At 40.5% G+C, this 20,866-nt stretch overlaps 1 protein-coding gene across 1 annotated transcript in view; it reads left to right on the forward strand.

The window, feature by feature from the left end:
- Positions 1-20,866, forward strand: part of LOC109916430 (potassium voltage-gated channel subfamily KQT member 4-like) — a 540,155-nt gene that overhangs the window by 407,310 nt on the left and 111,979 nt on the right. The window contains exons 7-8 of the mRNA XM_048613162.1: positions 3,563-3,658; positions 14,879-14,971. Coding sequence (XP_048469119.1) covers positions 3,563-3,658; positions 14,879-14,971 — 189 coding nt within the window. The remainder of the gene's footprint in view (positions 1-3,562; positions 3,659-14,878; positions 14,972-20,866) is intronic.

Consider the following 20,866-nt stretch of genomic DNA (forward strand, 5'->3'; position numbering starts at 1 on the left):
AGCATCATAGGAGCAGAGAGGCTGCCAAGCAGCATCATAGGAGCAGACCTCTCTGCTCCTATGATGCTGCTTGGCCTGCTGTGTTCATCCAGCCCTGCACCTTGTTGTCTCGCTTATTAAATGTTGTTAATTTACCCGCCTCAACCACCTCCACTGGCAGCTCATTCCACATGCATACCACTCTCTGTGTAAAAAAGTTGTCCCTCACGTTCCCATGTATTCTTTCCCCCCTTACCTTAAATTGATGCCCTTGAGTCCTCGATTCTCCAACCCTGGAAAAAAGACTGAGAGCTTTCACCCTATCCATGCCTCTCATGATCTTATACACTTTTATAAGATCCCCCCGCAGTCTCCTACGCACTGAAGAAAAAAGTCCTAGCTTGTCCAACCTGTCCCTATAACTCAGTCCCTTGAGTCCTGGCAACATCCTTATAAATTTCTTCTGCACACTTTCCAGTTTAATAACATCCTTCCTATACCAAGGTGACTAAAACTGAACACAATACTCCATGTGCGACCTCACCAATGTCCTGTACAAGTGCAACATAACTTCCCAACTTCCATAATTATTGCTGTGACTGATGAAGGCTGACTTCAGCCTTACTGAAATCCATATAGACTATGTCTACCACCCTGCCCTCATCAATCTTCCTGGTCACTTCATCAAAGAACGCTAACAAATTTATGAGGCATGATCTCCCATCAGTGAACTGGATTGGTTTTTCCTGACAATCAACAATGGATTCATGGTCATCGCTAGGACTCCTAATAACAGATTTTTATTGAATTCAAAGTTCATCATCTGCCATGGTGAGATTCAAACTCAGGATCCTCAGAACATCACCTGGGCTCTCTGGAATAACGGCCCAGTGATAATACCACTAGGTTGTCACCTCCCCCCAATAATGTGGCCTTATGTATTACTATATGTAGCTTTCAGTACGTACAAGTGTATCACACTACAAATCCAACTAGTTGTCAGCATAATTATTTTGCACACTCAGGATTTTTTTAGTAAATGAGTTATATCTAATGTTGGACATCATGTTGTGAATTTTACTGGCATGGGCTGTTTGTGTACAGTCAGCACCTTCCTTGTTGCAAACTGCTAAAGGGATATGCTATTTGTATATGATATACCATATCCTTTGGAAATTACGCCCTACATTCTTGGTATCACACTGGCACTGAAATTCATATACCACACTACTCATTTGTGTGATGGGCAGAATGTCTTTTAGTTTGAAGGCAGCACCCTTTTAGTGGAAAACACCATTCACATTGCTACTGCACAGTAGCAATGTGAAACAGCTAGCTTCACTTGTTGATGGTGGAAGCAGAGTCCTTTATTTTTACGATAGGTTCTTGATAAGTGAAGAAGTGAAAGGTTATCACGAGTTGGGGGATTGTGGATTTGAGGTTACAATCCAATCAGCCATGATCTTATTAAGTGGCTGAACTATCTTAAGGAACTGAATGACCTGCTCCTGTTACAAGAGTAAATGGTTTGTAAACCTTTCTATAGGTATGTGAAGAGAAAAAGATAGTAAAGACAAATGTCACAAGGAAAAGTTACAATTGTGAACAAAGAGATGGCATATCAATTGAATACATATTTTGGTCTGTCTTCACACGGGGTCTCAATTAATATCTCAAAATGTTGTGGAACACGGGGAATTGTGAGAGGGAAGAACTGAAGGAAATCAGTCTGAGTAGGGAAATGATGTTGGGGAAATTGATGAAATCAAAGGCTTATAAATTCCCAGAGCCTGATAATCTACATCCTACAGTAATGAAGGAAGTGGCCCTAGAAAGAGTGGATGCATTGTACGTTTTTGAGTCCTAATAATCAAATCTCAATACAGGTATGAATTTGTTTGTTTTGAATCTTTGACCAATAAGGTAACAGGAGACTGGTGTAGTAAGTCATGAAGCCTGTAGCAAGTGATAGAATTACTTCTTTCTCTCACGCACACCCTTTCAAACCATCCTGCATTTGCCAAAACCCACAGCATGAACGATTACATAATTACATTCTGATTGGCCTCACTGAAACATATAAAGTTTTAACAGGTCTAGACAGGGTGATGCAGGAAGGATGTTCCTGATGCCCAGGGAGTCCGGAGTCAGGGGTCACGGTCTAAGGGTATTCAGTAAACAATTTAGAACTGAGATGAGGAGAAATTTCTTTGGAAAGTGGTGAGCCTGTAGAATTCTCTGTCACAGAAAGCAGTTGAAGTCAAGAAATCAAATGTTTTCAAGAATGGTCCCAGGAATGAAAAGCTTAACATATGAGGAATGTATGATGACTCTGGGCCTATACTTATTGGAGTTTAGAAGGATGAGGGGGGGATCTAATTGAAACTTACAGAATAATGAATGGCCTGGACAGAGTGGATGTTGGGAGGATGCTTCCATTGATAGGAGAGACTAGGACCCGAGGGCACAGCCTTAGAGTAAAGGGAACGGAGATAAGGAGAAACTTCTTCAGCCAGAGAGTGGTGAATCTATGGAATTCACTGCCATAGAAGGCTGTGGAAGCCAGGACCGAGTACATTTAAGACTGAGATAGATAGGTTCTTGATTATCAAGGGGATCAAGGGTTATGGGGAGAAAGCGGGAGAATGGGGTTGAGGAACTTATCAGCCATGATTGAATGGTGGAGCAGACTCGATGGGCCGAATGGCCTAATTTCTGCTCCTGTGTCTTATGGTCTTATTAAGAATGAAATAGATATAGTTCTTATGGATAAAGGGGTCACAGGATATGGGGCAAAAGCTTGAACAGGGTAACAGAGTCTGATGATCAGCCACGATTAGATTAAATATTGTAGCAGGCTCGAAGGGCCAAATGGCCTACTCCTACCTCTGTTTTTTATGTTTCTATGTCTATGTAGATCATCTGATCAGAGTAGCCATTACCCCACAGGATTTTTCTTCTCAGGCTGTATAAATGTTATTTTGCCTTTTATTTGTTATTTCTTGCGAATTGTACTGATAAGTGCAAGATTGAAAGCTTCATCAAAGTGTGTCTTTTTCACTTATTACTTCTGATTGGGTAGTGTGGTAGACCCCAATGAGTCCATGACTAAACAGGCTACCCGTGCTGTTGAAGCATACAAGATGATCATGATTTTTCGGTTTGATGTCTTAACTGAGGCATTGGCAATGCAGAGACGCTATAACTTCTTTCAACACCCTAGACTAGGGATGAGAAAAAACACCCAGGGCCCTTGAGTTGATTATTATCTTGTGCACATTCAACAAGGTCTGATTTGTATTTGTTTCTGCTGTCCCCTTGGTAAAAGGGGTCACTCACAGCACAGTCTGCAATGTGAAAGTTAACCACTTGGACAAGATATTTGAGGGATACTTGGCAATGTGGAATGACTCCGGAAAGGTTAGCAACATCAGGCAAGGAGGATAGAATCCAAAAGAAAAGTCCAATACTTTAATATCTGGCTATGATGTTATGTTGTCTTGCCACTCACAATGCAAACAATGTGCAGTTTAGATCAATGTTGTATCTCAAGTAGTAATTGACTGTCATGTGTTGTCTGCAGGGAATTCTAGGTTCTGGTTTTGCCCTCAAAGTGCAAGAACAACATCGACAGAAACACTTTGAGAAAAGAAGAACACCTGCTGCCAATCTCATTCAAGTAAGTGAAGAATTTTACACTCTGGCAGCATTATTTGAGAGCACATTACAATCACAGCAAATCACTTTAAATGGTCAGGCACTGCTTTGTTACCTAAGTCTCAATGCTAAAAAATGGCTTTGAACACAAGTTTTGGGGTGGGTTTTGATGTAGTGCAACATGAGCAATCCGGCAATCTGAATGAAGGAAAAGCTTTTATCTACTAAACCCCGCACTTCTCCTGGAATCCATAGCAGCTCAGGAAATATAGTAATGGTTTCCACCCTCGCGATTTAAGGCGAAGTTGATGAGAATGTTACAAATGTTCTGATAATAATCTTCTAAAGTTTTTGTAATTTTTCAGATTGGGAAATTGTGTGTCCTGTGACCTTTTACAAATGTTTAGAAAGAGAAATCAGGAAATTATAGACCAGTTAACTCAACATCCGTTATTGTGAAATTATCAGGATAGCGTGACTCAACATCTTGAAAACTTTCAGTAGATCTGAGAGAACTGGGAAGGAGATCATGCCTCACAAATCTGGTTGAATATTTTGAAATGTTGACTAAAGTAGTGAACAGGGGGACACCTGTGGATTGACCTGAGTGGCAGGAGACAGAGACTAGGGTTAATGGTCAGGATATGACTTATGGTCACAAATCTATTCTCTGGAGTTTAAAAAGGTAAGGATGATTTGATTCTAGTTTGCAAAACATTAAGAGGAACTGGTGAGAAGATAAAAAGGAACTATTTTTGCCAGTTTAAAGAATTTACAAGGTGTAGTCAAATTTTAAAGCTTGACTTTAATCAACTGTAATTTTATCTCGCAGATGGATAGATTTTTATTAGCCAAAGTTATAAAGGGATGGTGCAAAGGTATGCTTATGGATTTAGGTCACAGTCAGTCATGATTTATTGAATGGTGGAATGGGATCAAGAGGCTGAATAGGCTGATTCTATTTCTTCATTCAAACGTAATGGAATAGGAAAGAGGTGGCAAGGGTTCGGATGGGAAACGGCTGCAATGGAAGAGGGCTGGAGTTATGAAGTAGGAACAAGACTGACTACAAGGGTATGCTGGAAGAAGCTCTATTTTCTGAAATTAAAAATACCTGGCTAAGTTGATTTTCAGTGATTTAGCATCTGTGAATGCAAGTACACAAAAGTTGTTGTATCCGCTGTTTAAATTTAGTTACACCCTGCTAACGAGAAGTATTCCTGTCCAAATGAAATCCTTTACATTCTTGAATCCTGAGATGAAGGGTCAAGCCTTATATCACAGCAAATACACAGAGTGGGAAGAAGAGCAAGAACAGAGTACAAATCAGGAGCTTCACATTTAAAATCCTGTAAAATACAAGGGAAGAGAGACTGAGAACATAACATTAAGAACTGACCAAAGGCCATTGAGCCTCTTGAGCCTGCATCACCATTCAGCTGGGTCATACCTGAACTTAACTTCACTAACCTGACTTTGTTCCATAATTCTTTGATACTTTACCTAACAAAGCTTTATTTATTTCACTTTGAAGCTCCATTTATCTCTGGATCCCCAACCATTTGAGGGAAAGAGTTTCTAATTTTTACTCCCCTATGTGTGAAAGTACATGTTGGTTTCGTCCTAGATGAACTGGCATGAATTTTAAGATCGTGTCTATTTGCTCTTAATTCCTTCACCATAGAAACGTATTTCCCTATCTGGCCTATCAAATCCCTTTAATATTTGAAATAGGGACTGATCAAGAATGTGAGATCATGTTTGATTTTGCTAGTAATGATCTTGTGAAAGAAGACACGTCTTCCTTCTTTTAGGTGCAATATGTGGTCAGATAGCTTGGTTGCTAAGTGTGCCAGGTGTTAAAATGGCAGCCAACAGATTTATCCCAGATAGTTGCTCCTGAACATATGCAGTCTTAAGCCAGAGATTTCACCATCAATTTTAAAGAAATTTGTGAACTCAGTGACTTTGAGTCCAGTTAGCTAAGTGTTCCTTTGTTGATAGTTCAAAACTGTGTTCTCTTCTTTCCAGCCTCTCTCTCTTTCCTATCCCCAGCCCCACCTCCACCATTCTGAAACAACTTCTCCCTTTCTTTCACATATTTTTCAACCTCACTCTATCTCCAACCCCTGTTCAGCTTCCCTCTCATGCAATCCTTTCTGGTTGTGCAGTCTGTCTGTCTTTCCACAGCTCCCTTACAGCCCCACCTACCTCCCAGTCTCTCCCTCATAACCCTTCAACCCACTACCACCCCATGGCCTTCCCATCTCCTTTCACACATGTTGCAGGCTGCCTATCTTCTGGGCTGTTCCCTTTCAGCAGCACCCTATTTTCCCCTCATTGCCTTGTAGCTGCTGTCTCCTTCATCCCGTTACAACCTCCCTGAAAGTCCCCATATTACCTTGCGGCTGTCCTTTCTCCCACCCCATCTGCCTTGCACTCTCCCTGTCTCATCCATCTCTCCTCTCAGTCTATCCTCCATCCCCTACTGATCTACCTTGCAGCTTCCCTATCTTTCTCAAATCCCCACTTACAGATCCCATCTCCACCATCCTCTTTGCAGCTTCCTCTTACCACCACCCAGCATCCCCCAAATCCTGCGGGCAAACAAGCATCTCGCAAAATACGTGGCTCCCCTTCAGTGGCTTTCTCCCTCCCACCACCTCTCAGCTTCAGAGTTCCAAGGTGCAGAGTGTTCTAGGCTTTCTAGTTAATGAGTAACAAAAGGTTAGTATATAGGCCACTGCACATAACCAAGGGGCAGCATGGTGGCTCAGTGGTTAACACTGCTGCCTCACAGCACCAAGGACTCGGGTTCAATTCCACCCTCGGGTGACTGTCTGTGTGGGTTTTCTCCGGGTGCTCCATTTCCTCCCAAAGTCCAAAGATATGCAGGTTGGGTCAATTGTCCATGCTAATTTGCTCCACAGTGTCCAGGGATATGTAGGCAAGGTGGATTAGCCATGGAAAATGCAGGGTTGTTGGGCTGGGTGGGATGTTCTTCAGCGGATCGCTGTGGACTGGATGGGCCAGATGGCCTGCTTTCACACTGTTGGTATTCAAATTCCATAAGGCTAATAGATTTATTCTAAGGGGAATTTTATTTAGAAGTAAGCATGTTATGCTTCAGTTGTACAGGGCATTGGTGAGACTACATCTCAATTACAGTGCGCATTTTTTGCTTCTATGTTTAAATGTAATGGAAGTGGTTAAGAGGAGGTTTACTATTTCAGTACCTAGAATGAGCAGGTTTTCTTATGAGGAAGGCTTGGACAGCGTGGATGTCTTTCCACTAGAGTGAGGAGTGATTTGATTGAACTGTATAAGATCCTGAATAGTCTTGGAGAAGCGGAGTGAAAAAGATGTTTTCTCTTATGGATGGTTTCTAAAATTACAGGTTGCCCTTTTGCAACAGAGATAAGGAGAATTATTTTCTCTTAGAGGATTCTGTGACTTTGCCTCAGAAGGTGGTGGAGGCAGGGCTATTGAATATATTATAGGTGGAGGTAAATAGATCATTATTAGGATAGGGAATAGAAGGTAATTGGGAGCGGATGGGAATGTATAGTCACAAGGTGAACACATCAGCAAATCTTATTGAATGTTGGATCAGGCTCAAGACACTGAATGGCCTACCCCTGCCCCTAATTCCTGTGTTCATGTGATTTTCCTGCATGGCCTCCTGCTCCAGCCGCTGGTCTCTGGAAGATACTTCCCCCAGAGACTCTCTCGTGCCTTGCACCTACCCTGTTTATTGCTCCTCCGATCACAGATTGTATCTTTCCCGTGTTCTTTGCTGATAGTCTGACTAGAGTAAGAACAGGAGCGAACCAGTTTCTGTTTGAAGGAGCAGTCCGCACCATTTTTTGTCAGATTTTCAGATTTGTGAGGAACAAGTTACATTGGAAACCAGGATGTGCTACCTGAGAAGAACCTAAGAGACTGCTAGTTGTCGAGGTGGGCTGGGCAGAAAATCTGCCTAAGGGTTTCAGCACTTGTACAAAAATTAAAATAGAAGAATGAAACATACCAGTAACTCACCCAGGGTCTTCCGACAGCACTTCCCAAACTACGACAATCAAGAACAAGGGCAGTAGATACTTGGAAACACCACCACCTGAAAGTTCCCCTCCAGGCCACACATCATCCTGACTTGGAATGACTTCACCATTGCTTCACACCTGCTCCAGGGCAATAGGGATGGGCAATAAATCCCAGACAGCAACACTCACATCCCAAAGTTCTCATGGGTAAATTACAGAAAGCTAGCAGTTGAGTTCAGTGGGTGGTAGGGAAGGGAAATGTTGGCCTTTATTTCAACGGGATTGAAGTACAAAAATAAAGGTAGAGGTTCTTGCTAAAACTACACACAGCACTAGTCAGACCACGAAGGAAAGATATACTGGTGTTGAAGAAGTCCAGAGTAGGTTCTGCAGGTTGATACCAGGTATGAAGTCATTTTATATGGAGAGAGTAATTTGGGATTCTACTTAGAAGAATGAGAGGAGATCTTATTGAAACATTTGAGATGCTTAGAGGACTTGACAGGTTATATGTGGAAGCATTTTTCCCATTGTGGGAGGGTCTGGGACCAGAAAGGATAATCTCGTAAGGAGTCGCCCAGTTAAGACAGAAATGAGGAGGTATTTTTTCTCACACAGTGTGGTGGATCTGTGAAATTCTTTACTGCAAAGTACTGTTGAGGCTGGAGCATTAAATAGATTGTGGCTAAGGTAGAAAGTTTTTTTTATCAGTAAGGAAGTCAAGGGTTATGGGGATAAGGTATGAAAATGGAGTTGAGGATTATCAGATTAGCCATGATCTCAATGAATGACAGAGCAGATTTGATGGGCTGAATGGTGTATATCTGCTTACAGTCTTTTACACTTCATAACAATGAACACAGAGACACTATAAAGTCCACGGCTCCTCAGCACCTTAGCAATTCTTTATTTCAACATAAGGATATGAATTGTTGGAGAACTTTGAATCAGGGTAAATCAATAGGGTAGCAGGGATTGTTGTTGGATAAGTTATAGGCTGCAGAGTTTTAAATTAAGTTTACAATGGTAAGAAGAAGGAGACTAGCCAGTAGAGCATTGAAATAGTTGAGTCTGGAGGTGGAAAAGGCATAGGATTTCAGCAGCAGATAGACTGAGGCAGATAATGTAACAAAGATGGAAAGAGGAGAACTTTGAACATAAGAACTAGAGGAAGGAGTAGGCAACCAGCCCCTCAAGCCAGCTTTGCCATGTGATATGATCATAGCTAATCTCATCCACAACAAAAACAAAGTTGCTGGAAAAGCTCAGCAGGTCTGGCAGTATCTGTGAAGGGAAAAAACAGAGTTAAAATTTTGGGAACGGTGACCCTTCCTCAGAACGTTCTGAGGAAGATGCTGCCAGACCTGCTGAGCTTTTCTAGCAACTTTGTCTTTGTTCCTGATTTACAGCATCCACAGTTCTTTTGGTTTTTATGGCTAATCTCATCTCGACCTCAAAAGCACTTCAACCCGTTACCAATTAAAATCTATCTCCTCCTTAAATCCTTAGCCAATCCTGTATCGAAGCTAATAAATTACCCCGAATCCCATCTGATCTTACCTTGTGTATTAACCTTTTGTTTGGCACCTTTGTAAAATGCCATTCTGGAAATCCAGATGTACTGCATCTACAGGATCCTCATTATCCATATTGCTTATTACAACTCCAAAGAATTATGGCAAATTAGCCAAACATGATTGACTCTTCATAACACCATGCTGACCTTGATGGATTGTTTTTTGACTTTCCAAATGTCCTGTTATTACTTCCTTAGTAATGAATTATTTGTGGCACCTGTAAACAGTGCTTCCAGCATCAGCATTTATTTTAATATTTGTTTGACAGTGTTTACGATGGAGCGTACATAGAACAGCAGGCTGTGCTAAGAACAAGCAAACTTCTTCAGTTTTAGAGTAGTCTGTTCCAACGTCCGGCAGTGCTGTCGATGGATTGGAAGGGTATAAAGTCTGTGACAGGGGTCAAAAGACGAGCTTCAATGCAATATTTAACTGAAGGAAAATGTGGTTAATTTAATTTTTGATATTGAACAGGTATCTTGACAAATGTGCAGAGATTGTGAGAGATAGTATAGAAATAAGAGTTGGATCTGATTAGCACCTCTATGGAAGTACACACCATCACTTTGGACAATGTTACCAAGAACTAATGTGCAGGTGTGTGAAAGGTAGTTGCTGAGGACAGTTTCTGGAAGATTTCAGAAAAAATGGTGCCTCTACTGAAGTAGAAGCAATTGTTGGAAATGTTGTAGCTACAGTCATATTGGCAAGAGTGGAGTCAAGCAAGGACAATCTCATTGGAGTACAGAGTAAAGGAAAGGAAATTAAAGACGGATGATTTGGTCAGCAATGTTAAGGCAAGATTATGAGACTGGCTAAACTTGTTGACTCTCTGAAATAGGCTCCCTAAACATTTAGCGAATATTGGTTCACTCCTTCCGTGTTCCAAGAAATGTATGCTGTCATAGTGGGTAAGTTACTGTTAAAGTATGATGTCAGTAATAATGGGCTGTCATAATTTCATGGAACTTAGCCTGACATCTCAGGAAATGGAAGGAAAATTCGAGAGTTTTTCTGAATTGACCAGTTTTTTTTTCTCAAATTTCTTTTGTTTCCAAACAATTCAAGGTTAGGAGGTGAGTCAGCAGGTGTACATTGTGTGATGTGGTAAGCTTTATAGGACCCAATGGGTTTTCCCACCTTTTTGCTCACAAGCTCTCCTGCCAATCTTGAATTCTTTACCTTTGCCTGGGCAAATTTTCTTCAATGCTTAGTCAGGATTCACTCACAAGAAAATCACAGAATTCTCATTGACTGATTCTAAGATCTGCATGAGGATCACCTTAATGCCATCATGTCAACCAGTCACCCTACTCAGGGCACCACTGGCAACGGAATTGGTAGAAGCTGCAAAAGACTCAAAAAGTGCATTTGTATTTTAGACAGTATCCAAACCTATGATTAAGTAATAGGATTGAACAATCAATTACATTGTGCCAAGGATATGAACGCAGCAGTTTCAATAAAAGAGATCAATTTTGCTCCATACACTGACCATACACTGAGATGATCATTTATATGAAATTGTATTTGTTCCTATTGCACAGAATAATTACTGAAACCCTGTCATTTGCTCCTATTGTTTGGAATACTATTCACTCATTATTTAGAATAATGATCAGACTTTTAACATTCACTCCCAATATATAGAACAGCAACCATCAACCTAGCATTCACTGTCATCAAAGGAAATAGTGATTAGATCCTCGCCATTCAGTCTGTACAGAGTAATAAATGGACCCTTGTTAATACTCCTGTTGTATTGTTGAATAATGACTGTTGCTATTCACTACTCTTAATAATTACTTTGTTATTGACCTTCTTTGCATAGAGAAATGACTTTCAATGTAAAAAAGATCTCAGTATTTGGTCAGAGCATTGCTTGAAATGATAGCTTAAGTGCCCTTTGGTGAACTTGTGCTGATTATTTGCACAAATGCTCTTCATGTAACAACAAACCAGAGATCCTGCAATAAATCTCTGCAGTGACACTTTGCTCATGATTTTGAATGTGAGATGGTCAAAAGTCAAAAAGCCTGTCTAGTTCAGAGCATCATTTCAGCTTACACTGAGAATCCATTGGAACTTCACTTCCTTTGTATATAATCACAAAACAAAAATGTACATTCCCTATCATCAGCAGTGTATTTATTTCCTCTATGAATGCTTAAGTCAGCCTCACATGATTTGTATCTTAAATAGTTGGATTTAAATCATATTTGGCTCAAAGTTTCCTTGACTTTTAATCAAAGGGTTAATTTTCAGTTGCTGCCAGAGATGAGACTGGTGTAAGTTTTGTAAAAATGCTGGTGTGTCAGTGCCCAGACACTTCTGAGATGTTTAATTTTCAAAGCCCAGGTGAGTGGGGGAGCCAGCGGCCTGCTCAGCTCTGTTGAAGTCCTTCAGGAGCTCATTCATCATTTGGGACCTGGAGAGTGCAATAAGGCAATTTTGAAATCAGATCAGCAGTTATGTGCGTGTCGGTGCACAGCTGTTGGGTGTAATGCAGGGAGCCAATTCATGTTGATGCTGAAGAGTTGTTTTTTGACATACGGGTTTATTAGACTCATAGAGCCACAGAGATTTTTCAGCAAGTATAGAGGGTCTGTGTCCCATTGTGTCTGCACCAATCATCAAGCAGCCATCCACTATAATCCTGTTTTCCAGTACGTGGCCCATATCCTTTATGCTATGATGTTTCAAGTGTGCATCTGAACAGTTTTTCAATGTCTTCAGAGTCCCCAGCTTAACCACTCTTTTAGCGAGTAAGTTGCAGATACCTACAATCATCTGGGTGAAAACATTTTTCCTCATATCCCCTCTAAACCTGTTGTTCCTCACCTTAAAATTGTTATTGACCCTTGTAGTAAGAGTAAAGGTGCCACAATATCAGTTCTGTCTACAATGTTCAGACTTCTATGCTTTAATGAAAACAACTTTGTTGTATTCTGTAAAATTGTGACTACTACAGATTTTGCTTTAACATTTCAAAACGACTGTCCTTTGGAACTATGAAGAATCATCATATTGGACTTGAAATACTAATTCTGCTACAACGCAAGAACTGTACAAAGCCCTAAAGGCTGAAAACCCTACTTATTTAATTAAACAACCTTGGTGTGAAATAGTTTAAAATGTAATTGAAATTACAGAGTGGTATAAAAGCATAAAAGGATACAAAGAAAAATTGATTGAGAGAGAAACATTGGTCATGACATAGGGAGAATTCTGTGCTTTTCATCAGTCAATTCCATGAAATCTCTAACATGCAACATTCTAAGAACAAGGGCATTGATTTAACATCTAACTGAAGCACAAAAAGTTGCCCAAAAAACTCAGCAGGCCTGGCAGTTTCTGCGAAGAAAAAATCAGAGTTAACACTTCGTTCTGTTCTGAGGAAGTGTCACCGGACCTGAAATGTTAATTCTGATTTTTTCTTCACAAATGCTGCCAGACCTGCTGAACTTTTCCAGCAACTTCTGTTTTTGTTCCTGATTTAAAGCATCCACAATTCTTTCAGTTTTTATGAAGCACAAAACTCTGACAAAGCAGCATTCTCTCAGGACTTAGTCAGTCTAGACCTGTTCGTGTTCTGGAGGAAAGCAAATCCTGATAAACACAAGTACTTGTATTACTAGTATTTACTCAAGATGTATCCTCAGATATCCATTTAGTTAAATTTTACAGAGCTGAGAGCCTGACAGATGATAAGAGTCTGAACAAATGCAGGGTATTTCTTTATTCATGACCTCAACTTTGACCATTACAGGGAGGCTCTCGATTGTGATGAAAATAACAGAAATGCCCTGAAGTCACAAGTTTCACCCCAGAACAAGGCATTCGCATCTTTGTGAGGAAGGGGGAGTCAGGCTGGGTTTGTGCCACCCTGTTTTACAGAGTTAGCTGGGCAATGAAATCTTCTGAAGTGAGATTTTAATATTCCTTTAGCCTGGAGATCTGTGCATACGCAGTATACTTGCTGAGAGCTGATTTGAACCTTGTGGGTTAATTTGAATACCATTCACAGACATTAGGTTCTTGTCGAGAGCATCTTTTTGAGGTGGGGTCTTGCACCCTTTTTGGGGATTTTTGGTATCCTTAGGGGTGTCAGGTATCCTTTGGGATTGTTGACAATAGAGAAGATTGTTCTGAAAAAGTGAATAAACCCTTTGTAACTGTTAAACCGTCAAAGGATGGCCAAAGCTAACAAGAAAATATAGTTTGTGACATCAAACTTTAACTAAAGGAACTTTTTTTGATGTATACATGGTTACTTGAAGATACAAAGTAAGAAATAGTAGAAACTGTAAGTTGATAAAGGATATGAGAGGCAATGGGGAATTTTTGGAGGCGTATAGGATACTATTGGTTGTTCAAGGAGCCATGTGGGATGTGCAGAGAGTATACAGTGGTACAGATGAGTATTGGGGCACTGAGGGAGTTGAGAGGGTTGGAAGGGGTAGAGGAATGTTGTTTTAGTGTACCACAGGCTGCTGTCTAGGATTTACTACCCGTCCCTGAAGCTGTTGGTGGTGAGTTGTTTCCTTGAGCTGATACAGTCATTGTGCTGAAGAGACAGCTACAGTGTGTTAAGAAGGGAGTTCTAAGATTTGACCCAGTGACAGTGAAGCAAAGGTGATATATTTCCAAGGATGATGTGCGGTCTGGAGGGGAAATTTCAGGTGGTGGTGTTCCCATGTATCTACTGCCCTTGTTTTTCTAGATGTAGTGGTTTGGAAGATGTTGTTGAAAGAGCCTGGGAAAGTTACTGATATATGGTTCATTGTTCTATTTTAACTTTTGTACACAGTGCTGGAACCCTGAGGCAGATTTTCTGCCTGGCCCACCTTGGCAACTAGCAGTCCCTTAGGCTTTTCTCAGCTGACCCAGCCTAACTTCCAGTCTAACTTACTCTCCACAAATCTGAAATGTGAAGTGTGGAAGGGTGTTTGTAAAGTGTGGGTTGGTGGACCTGAGCAAGGAGTGTAAATATTAGGGTCAATATTACTCGCATCCAGTCTCCTTCATGTCAGTACCTCATGGGAATTGTTCTGTGTGGCTGACGCAGTGCTGCACATACAGGACTAGATAGTGAGGATCTTAGAAATTAGTGATGGACATTGATGCTGAATGCTATGAAACTCCCCATGATAGAACTGTCTATAAACACATAATATATTCAGAAGTGAAGCTCAGGCAATTGGTGAGGGAGCAGAAGGTGATGACATTCTAAGAGCATTTTTTCTTGATGAGAAGAAAATGTTTAGATGCTTTAAAAACAAATGCCCTTGAAACCCATTCAGGGTGAGTATTCATGATTCACTGCACTACTGCCAAGAATCTGAATCCTTTTAATCACAACTTTGTAATTAATTTGCGGATTTCAACAGAGTGCTACAGATTATTATGTATTATTTCACATGCACTAATAATTGTACATACTGTTTTCTTATACACATAAAGGTGCAATGCCTAATTAATCAATGCAATTTCTCTCCACATAAAATTCCCATTATCTTGCATGCTGTTTTATGTGCCACTTTTTATTTTGCTTTCTCTTGTCCTGTCCTGTTTGATAGTTTGATCTGTTGGTGTGTGTCTTTCTCTGTTTTGTTTATCCAGGCTGCTTGGCGTCTCTACTCTACAGATGTGAGTCGGCCATACCTGACGGCCACCTGGTATTACTATGACAGTGTTCTACCTTCGTTCAGGCATGTACCCACACACCACTGAAGTAACAGTATGTCGTATCGACCTGCCTTTCAGTCTCTACCTGACTTCAGTATTCCCTCTGTCTAATCTATGTTGGTGCAATGAAGAGAAAACACCAATTTAATTGGTCTGCCAGGCAGTCCATTGAGATCTTACAGGATTGATTATTTCTAGGCCCAGAAGGCTTAATCCCTGATGTATATAATCTGAACATTGCAGGAGTCTCAAGTGAATTCTTGAAAAATTCCATTTTTGGCCTTGGTGCCCCAGAGGGGGAAATCAGTCCAAGTCACCACTCCTCAGTTCACTGCTGTGGGTGTACTTTTGTGGATGGACACAATTCTAGGCTTGATATGCTTCTCTTCTAATCATTTTACCCATCAGCATTCATTCTCTGAGCTCATACGTGGAGATTAGAAAAATTGCAGGTGGCTGCTACTGGAAGCATAACATGAATTCACATCCTCAGGAGAAATGTAGTCCTCCTGAAAGTTTTTATTTTTCATATTGCTAATTGACTTATTAGAGTTGTGCCACAAATAGTTATAACAAGTCATTATTTTGCGCAAGTGACAATTAATAATGTGTAATCTGGCACATAAGTGTCAGCAGATTCTATAATATAGAAGTATTATTACTTGAAAACTTTAGAAAGAAAACTTTCGTCAATCGTATGTTTCTTGTTTCTGTGGTTGCTGGCAGACCAAGAATAAAGGTTCCTTTCTCTTTGTTGTGCATTATGCTGTTATATTCCTGCCATATTCAATGGTATTGAAGAGCTTGTGCATCCCCATTGCTTTATAATGCGAAAAGAGACAGCAACAACCTGTGTTGCAGTTTTAATGTCCCCATTCCATGTCGTCCTGGCATTGTGTGAAATCTATTTCTTCCGCATTTATTTTCCATGAAGTACCTGTGACCACTCAGGATTGTTTGTAGTGGAAGCATTTTATATTCAGTTTTCAAGGCTATAGATTCACATTGAAGAGGTTAGGTTCATTTGATTCAATGTTATTTTCATACACATGTAGGGCACTGCGCACTGAATTGTTTGAAAACTGCTCAGAATGAAAACATTCATTCTTTCATCCCTAGACACCCAAGTTATCTTTCATTTGTTGTGACATGTTTTTTTTTCAATTTGTGCAGTTTAAAAAGAGTCCTTAAACAACACAAGATTGATGGTGCCTATATGACACTGATTTTCAGCTTCAATTGTTCAGATAAAGAGGAATTTAACTTTAGGCAGAGCATTTTTGTGCTAATGTTTGAAGAATAATCTAGTTACAAAAGCATGAAATCTGCTATAAAAGCACCCTATTCCTTGTGTCCAGTATTGCGCTAATGACATCAGTTACAAAGGGTTGGTTTCCAAAGCTCCTGAAAGCATTCATTCAGTTTAAATAGGGGTGAGCATCAAAATAATCCAAGGAATCAACCCAGAGCCATATAGTTCCTGGAAACTCAGCAGCAGGGGCCATGGGATGGATAGTTGAACAGTTAAAAGTTTTATAAGACTGGATGGTTTGGAGTTGGCCATTCTCACCGTAGCTCTTACCCACATGGCAGTTCCACTCTTGTCGAAAGAGCCCCTCCAGAACACAAAAGCCTCTGCTTGCACCTGACATTACTGAAGCAATTGAAGAAAGAGTGAAGCCTGAACCAACTTTGAGTCCAGAAAATGATTATTATTTTGTTGTAGAGAATTCTGGAAAATCTCAGCAAATCTGGCAGCATCTGTAGACAGACAATCATAGTTAATGTTAACGAGGAAGAAGAATAACATTTTAGGTCCAATATGACTGATATTGTACTCAAAACGTTAATTCTCTTCCTCTTTCCACAGGTGCTTCTAAATCTACTGAGTTTCTCCAGAATGTTAAGTTGTTTGTTTGTTTGTTGAATGTTTGTTTTAGATTTCCAGCATCTGTAGTATTTTGCTCTTATTGTTTGGTTGCAAACATTTTTCACACAAGTTGAGAGGGATGTACTTGGATTAAAAATATTCTCCCTGGACATTTCTTCCTCTTCAAATTAACAGAGACATTTTAGAGCTCATACTGCATTGTCTGGAGTCCACTGCACCAGTGTGGTTTGAGTGTATTGTCATGACCTCAGACAGACACACCCAATATGCCTAACAAACCTCTATGTGGTTAGCCAGCATGTTACATTCAACAACCTTTGACCAACTCAGAATAGACCTGGAACTGAGCTAAATGATATCCTGGCTCCATAAAGTGGTTGGAATGCTTAAGCATTGCTCGAGGAGGGAGGACTGCAAGGAAATTTTTTTTCCCCCTGTATTGTCCCTGCCTTCCACAGCAACTTACCAGCACACATGCAGCAAAACAATTAAGCTTGTAAAGATCCATGTTTTCAGATGATGATCTTCTCCTGCCACCAAATAAATTTGCCAGCGTCAGTTGCGGAAGCTATTTATGTGTTGCTTACGTAGAAGAAACCTCTCCCCTGAACTCAGCACAATCCCAGCACATCAGGAGTATTTGGGCAGAAGTAATGTTTAAATACTACACTGAAATACGCTGGGGAGCAGCCCCATTAAATTGCCTTGAAAAATTGGAATTAACAAATTCCCTCTTACTCTTTTTATTCCCAAGCTACAGTAGATACTGTAGCCTTCGACTGTTGTTAAAGACACCACTGGCGTTTACAATCTGAGTAGATTTTCACATAGACTGGGCAGTGTGCACCTTTTTTCAATTTCTTCTGTCATCAATTTCATGTTTGTTTTATTGGAACAAATTACAATTGATTTTCATGAAATTGAAAACAAGTTTCAAGCAAGCAAGGCAGAGGTAAATAAAAATAGCTTTTATTTGGAACTTATTCACCATAAATGTTTCAATTTTCTTCTAATAAACCTGCAAATGAAAAGCCAACTGAAACTTAAGTATTATTATTCAGTACCTGGAGTTCCTTTGAAACATTATCACGCCCGTAGGTATCTTTTTCCTTTAAGACAATTACTTTCAAAATTTTTTATATAACTGCCAATATTCACTTTCATAAATAATTATTCTCCACAACTCATTTTCAGTTTTTATAGCGACAAATAAATATGCTAACCAGCCTACTTGGGATTTCCATGTAGGGTATGCTTCCCATGGGATAAATCTTCTCCTGCAGTTAAGCTCTCTGGAAATGCCAGCGTGCATATCAGTGTTAAGGTCAGCTTGTCCATCTCTAATTACCCTTGAACTGAATGGTTTGCTAGGCCGTTTTAGAAGGCAGGCAACCACACAACTGGGAGGCTCGGGTGATGCCAGACCAGGTCAGGATGTCAAACTTCCTTCCTTGAAAGTATATTTGTTCTGACTGTGATGATGGAATACACTGATAATCAAGACCAACCATTCCAGCAGTTACATTATCAATATAACTCTTGATTAAATAAATAAAATAACCAATTACTTCTTTTGTACTATTATTCAGAATAAAAAAAAAACCAAGCTTCCTTAATGAAATGAAACTAACCTGTTTATCAGGAGCAAAACCTCTTAAGGAAAGTGGCAAACACTGAATAACACTGAAGTTATGATCCTGACTTAAAACTGTATACAATTAGACACATTACACAAGGAATGTAGGGGTAGGCAATGGCCTCATGGTATTATTGCTAGACTATTAATCCAGAGACTCAGACAATGTTCTGGGAACCTAAGTTCAAATTTTGCCATGGCAGATGGTAGAATTTGAATTCAATAATAATCTAGAAATAAGAATCTAATGATGGCTATGAAACCATTGTCAATTGTTGGGAATACCCATCTGTTTCACCTGATGTCCTCTCAGTAAGGAAATCTGCCATCCTTACCTGGTCTGGTATACATGTGACTCCAGATCCACACAATGCACTTGATTCTTAGGAATGAGTGATAAACGTTGGTCCAGCCAGTGATACCCACATCCCATGAATGAATAAAGAAAAATACAAAAAGATGTAGAGAAAATGCATTTTAAAAAGAGCAAAGGAAAAGAAAATCCCTGAGGGCTAAGTATCAGGAACAAAGGATAAAATGTAATGACTTTTCATGTCCACTGGATTTCATATTTATGAAGCCAAATTGCTGACAGCCATAGATTGATGGAAATGTCCAATTCTGATTCTCGTCGACTTGGATTTGAGTCTTGTTTCCTTCTTTGGATGTTAGCAGTGGACAGAAATACTGGTATTTGGTAATTCTACCAGTCTTCAGAGCTTTCTATTGAGAAAAGGATTTCAGGAAACACTTACAGTTTTGGATTGTTTTCTTTACTCTGAAGTTTGAATCTGTAAAACAGAATTCTAAGACCAGAAAGGGTTTCCATGCACAGAGACAACAAGGTGCGGGGCTGGATGAACACAGCAGGCCAAGCAGCATCATAGGAGCAGAAAGGCTGACGTTTCGGGCCTAGACCCTTCATCAGAAAAGGGGGAGGGGAAGGGGGTTCTGAAATAAATAGGGAGAGAGTGGGAGGCGGATAGAAGATGGATAAGAGATTACGAGAGAGTTGCAGTGGGAGAGAGATTCCCTGAGGTTTGTCCGGAGGGAGGAGGGTAACTTCTTCAGGCTAGGCATCCTTAGAAGTTTGCACAAAGGCCAACCACAGCACACATTAAACTGTTGCCTTCATTTCCAAGAAGTCACATGGTAACACCCTTTTCCATCCAGAAAATATTTCGAATTTCCCAGTTTTCCAAGTTTGTCCTTAAAAATGTATTCCCAACAGATTAGATAAAGGACTACTGCCATCCATGAAAACAAACTCCAGCAAGAATCAGCACCATAAGCAAGGAAGACCCTGTTCACCCAATATTCTTAAACTTACTCTAGGCTAAAAATTATGAGCATGAGATTCCTGGCATCTGCCAACAGGCTCAAGTGCAGTTAAACAAAATCTTATCTAGCCAGGTCCCAGGTCAGAGATCAAGTTGCTTAATGACAGCAGCGGCTAGGGAACATTAACATCAGCCACATTGCAGCTTCATCGGTGTCCGGAGCTGTATCAGAGCGAGACTTTACAGTGAGGTGACTAATGTGGCAATGATGCACGGCAGTGGCTGGAGCCGAGTGCTAGCCTGGATGGCTGCAGCGGAGATGAAGGATGGCATTCATGGCAGTCAGAAGTGAAAGATGCCAGCAATGGCAGTCAGTTGTGAAGGATGATGGCAATGGCGAAGTGGCAGTCGGGGCCAAAGCCTTGCGACAGTTGGCAGCACAGATGGTTGGCAAACACAGGCAGATCTTAGCCCAGTGCAGGAAAACATTGCCAGTGCAGGGGAGAGCAAGCCTTGTTGGGGTATGCCTGGCTTGGAGCATTTGCAGGTCCTTGACTTAAGAAAGGACTGTAATGTTTGACTTTTTAACTTTATTTCTTTATTTTTCCACTTTTATACTAAGAAGACTGTGGAGTTTAATTTAGGTAAATGTAAGTGTTGCATTTTGGTGGATTTACACAGTCACTGATACGGCCATGGGGAGTGTTATAGAACAAAGAGATCTAGGAGTACAGGTTCGTAGCTCCTTGAAAATGGAGTCACAAATAGACAGGGTGGTTAAGAAGGCTTTTGGCATGCTTACTTTTATCGGTCAGAGCATTGAGTATAGGAGTTGGGATGTCTTGTTGCAGCTGGACAAGCCGTTGGTGAGGCCACATTTGGAGTACTGCGTACAGTTCTGGTCGCCCTACTATAGAAAGGATATTATTAAACCCGAAAGAGTGCAGAAAAGATTTACTAGGATGCTACCTGGACTGGAAAGTTTGAGTAATAAGGAGACGTTAAATAGGCTGGGACTTGTTTCGCTGGAACATAGCAGACTGAGAGTTGTCCTTGTAGAGGTCTGTAAAATCAAGAGAGGAGTAGATAAGGTAGATAGCCAACTGCTTTTCCCC

Source organism: Rhincodon typus, chromosome 27, assembly GCF_021869965.1.
Source record: "Rhincodon typus isolate 14 chromosome 27, sRhiTyp1.1, whole genome shotgun sequence".
In the NCBI taxonomy this organism is placed as follows: domain Eukaryota; kingdom Metazoa; phylum Chordata; class Chondrichthyes; order Orectolobiformes; family Rhincodontidae; genus Rhincodon; species Rhincodon typus.